At 37.6% G+C, this 3,991-nt stretch overlaps 1 protein-coding gene across 8 annotated transcripts in view; it reads left to right on the top strand.

The window, feature by feature from the left end:
* Window positions 1–3,991, top strand: part of RB1CC1 (RB1 inducible coiled-coil 1) — a 126,171-nt gene that overhangs the window by 116,458 nt on the left and 5,722 nt on the right. For 6 of the 8 annotated variants that reach the window (XM_025204508.1, XM_025204507.1, XM_025204505.1 and 3 more), the window contains one exon: window positions 1,237–1,373. In XM_025204508.1, coding sequence (XP_025060293.1) covers window positions 1,237–1,373 — 137 coding nt within the window. The remainder of the gene's footprint in view (window positions 1–1,236; window positions 1,374–3,991) is intronic. The other 2 variants (XM_025204506.1, XM_006023856.3) reach the window with 1 other exon arrangement.

The following is a 3,991-nucleotide window of genomic DNA, read 5'->3' as shown; positions in this document are numbered from 1 at the left end:
AGCAGGAGTAAATATATACATGTTGAGCTAGGCACAATGGCTGCTTGCAGATGTGGGAAAAAGTGACACTTTAAACTCAGTGCACTAACATGCCAAGCCTAGCACATGCCCAGAAGAGGCAGCACCTTAGTTGCACCTGGCTTTCCCAATGTCTGTAGACATGGGCATTTAGTGGGCCATTTTTGGTGCTTGTATCTAATAGCTAATTGAATCATCGTTAGTTAAAAGTGCCAAAAAGCCCATCTGAAGCACCTTATCTATATAGATACTGCAGAGCTTGGTTAAAGTAACATGCTGCTGCTTCTGATACAGCATGAATAGGTTTTCTGGAGGGTGGAGGAGGGAGTTCATGTCCGTCGGTGCCCAGTGGGCTCTCAAACTTTAAAGGATCTAGTCCGCCTTATACTTTAGCTATTTTTACCATATGTATTTACTGCAGGGAAGTTGTCACAGGAAACAATACCTGTTTTTTTAATGTAAAGCTAGAATTAAATCTTAGTTTAACATATTATATCAGTATATGCACTGCTTGATAGATTTTAAGAACTACAATACCATCTAATTTTTGTTCCAAAGTATCTCAAGCAATTAGAACAATACAAGAAAAAATCTTATTACTTCGGTTTTCTTTGTTTTTTCTACTTTTCACAAATAGACACTCATTTTAAATCCAGTAATATTTTTGTTTGTACTTAAAGTAAAAAAACTAATTCAGAGTTTAAGAGTTGGTGTTAGATTTTATTCTGGTATGAATTCCTACCCAGAAGCTATGAAAATATTACCAATAGTGATGTCAAAAGCATTGCTACAATAATGAGAACAGTTTGTTCAAAGAGAACTTTTCTTGTAGTTGGTTTTTATGCTTAGGGCATGTACCTTGTAGAACTTCAAAAGATGAGTATCAGCTTTTGGGGGTTTTTTTTTTTCTTTATATGCGTACCCACAGTTTACACTGTACATACCACCTTTTGCAGAAAAAAGTGCAACTTCTGAGGACTGGAACGAACAAAAAATGCATTTTTTAAAAGAATAAGTAATGTATAATGCCATAACAAAATATTAAATTTAAATTAACTGGCATTATATAGTGTTGTACAGCACATGCTGCTGTATATCAGTGCAACTATCTTAATTTAAACTTGCTGAACAACATTAAATACTTTTGTAAAATATGAGGTTGTTTTTGTAATTATTATTTGTTTAAAATTTGCAGATAAAGTTATTCTTTTTATCCAGTTTTCAGGTTGGCGATTTGGTTCTCATAATCTTGGATGAACGCCATGACAACTATGTGTTGTTTACTGTTAGTCCAACCTTGTATTTCTTACATTCAGAATCTCTTGCTGCTTTAGATCTCAAACCAGGTGAGTGTGGTAAGTGTCAGACCACAGTGGAGCACAACTTTCTTATATATTTAATTTTCTGCATCCATTTTTCTAACAGGCTGTTTAATAATTATTAAATGGGTGTATATTAACTGAGCACACATTGTCTGCTTACATTAAGTTTGGGTAAGTGCATATTCCAGGTACGTGCATAGTCTTTTTCATTCCTGAATCAATGCAATCAAGAGTAAAGTGTTTTATAAAGTTAATACCTTGGAGTAGATGTGGAAAGCTGTGCCATTAAAAATTTTCAGTTAGGTATTAGGCTGTAGTATAAATCTCAATGAAACTTGAAATGTAACTCTTGCTGTAGCTACCATCTACACAAGCAGTTCCCAAACTCTGACTGATTGTGCACCACCAGTTTAAAATGATATAACCTTCAGTGCCACCAGCAAATTTTTGTCATATAAAGTAATTATAATAATCTGTTAATGTGTACCACTGACAGGTGGTTTGCATACCACTGGCAGTACATGCACCACAGATTGGGAACCACTGGTCTACATTTTTTATGCTGTAAAAAATTAAAAAAAAGAAAATAAAGATTTTGTTCTTTGTATGTATGAAGGATTCTTGCACAAAAATACAGGATAAAATTTCTATCTGTCTTAATCAAGCTATTAAACATGGCATTAACTACATATTGTTAATGATTCTTTTAAATGGATGTAGGAATGCCAGGGTGCATATCAGTAAAGGTGGGGTTGTGTTCTTCTATGTGTAATCTCACTGTGGATGTGCATACACTTCAAGTGTTTAACCTCAAACTGTCTTACCGTAGCGGTAGCAGTACCAGTATAGCATGCACTTCCTGCATCTCAGTTTCTCTCATCTGACTTGGCCTGAGATAAATAACTTTTCCTCTCAACTATCTGTCTTTGCATCCAACCATAGTTTTATTTCATTTCACCTTACATACTCCTCAAGTATATTCTTATTTTTATTCTTTTTCCCTTGTTGGGTTTTCCCTTGCCATTTCAGTGCTACTCTCCCTTCTTATTTTTCCTTTCTTCCTTCTTATTTTTTCTTCTCAAATCTGCACCATATTGGCAAAGCCACCTTTTCTGTGAAAAACATATTTTTCCCCATCTTTGCATGCCATCATAACTTCCCCCAGGCCTCTAGGATTTACTCTATATTCATTTTGCAACAGTGCTTTGCCTTGGATGGTGAACTGAATTGTTTTTCAGTGAACTGAATTTTATTGCCTTGGGGAATCTCATTTTGGGAAATGCTCCCTTTGTAACTTGTATGCCTTGTAGGCTAGAAAGAAACATGAGACCATGATCTAGGTTTTCCTCCTGGATCTCTAATCCCAGGATGTAAGACTGCTAGACTCCTTCAGTGAGGCCACTCACCTCTTCTGTGCTAAGAGCTTGAAGCACACAGGTCATATAGAGGTTGTATCAAGTGAACTTCCCTTCTTTCTGAAAAAGTTCATGGTTCTACCTGCTCTCTTGGACTGACCACAGACGTGATTTCAAAGATAGTTTTGGACCCAAGGTTTATCTCCAGAAGCTTTGGATTCCAGTTTGGTGGATCATTCCTGGTGCTCCCTGACTCTCTCCTGCTTACTCACTCTGTGGTTCAGAACATATATGTTGGACAGCTCTCAGTGAGAGTCTCTAGGCAAGAATGGTCTCATCTGCAGTGGAAAAGGTGTACCTAACTTAACAAGACTTTGATCTGATGTTGGGTGATGCTTAATTCCCCTCTATAAGCTTTCATCACAGCTGTATTGGACTACAGCTCAAGTATGGCAACATATCCTTTACCTCACTTCAGGTTCATTTGACTCCCTCCTGTAGGGTTATTCCATCTTTCCCACTGGTTGTCTGCTTCCTTCATTTGTCTAGTAGGATATCCTATTTTCTGTACCTTAACCTGCTGCTTATGTCACTGCTGGGGCCACTGTTAAAGCCTAGTGTTGCCTGTTTACTGCTATATATATATATATCATTGAAGACGGCCTTCTTACTATCACTTAGGCAAGAATGAATGAGATGCAGATGTTGATGACTGATTTCCTTCATATTTAGTCTTCTACCCTAAACAGATGCATCTAAAGATTTGTTTCTGTCTAAGACTTTCACTGGATTGCGTATCAGACAACAGATCCAACCTGCCAGTGTTCTGTCTCTAGTGCCCTACTTCCCTACAGTCAAAATATCATTTTGCACACTTGACATGCAAAAAGTCTTGTTCGGACAAATTCTTTCAACAGGTCTTCCCAGCTTTTGTCTTCTGAGGCAAGAGATCCAAAGGCACAAACACTTCAGCTCAGAGGGTGGATATCAGACTGTGGCAGAATATGTCACTAAAGTGGTCCTGACTTTGTAGTATCCTAGTAAATGAAGGCCATTAGGAAGAGCAGCTAAGAAGAAAGAACAAGATTGAACAAAGCTCAGAAGGAGTTAAAAACAGGAGGGAGAGAGAGAAGGACAATGAGTAGATAGAACAAAAGGAAAGCAGGGTAAGGGTTGTAAATAGAAATATGTTGCAGGACCTTGTACAGTGCAGGAGGGCTGTTGGTCCTCAGTGCTTCACAAGAAATCTATCAACGTGTAGAACCTCTGGCCTAGAGCATCAGATGGATTTTATCA

Source organism: Alligator sinensis, unplaced genomic scaffold (assembly GCF_000455745.1).
Source record: "Alligator sinensis unplaced genomic scaffold, ASM45574v1 scaffold612_2, whole genome shotgun sequence".
In the NCBI taxonomy this organism is placed as follows: domain Eukaryota; kingdom Metazoa; phylum Chordata; order Crocodylia; family Alligatoridae; genus Alligator; species Alligator sinensis.
This window is presented reverse-complemented; position numbering and strand designations above follow the sequence as displayed.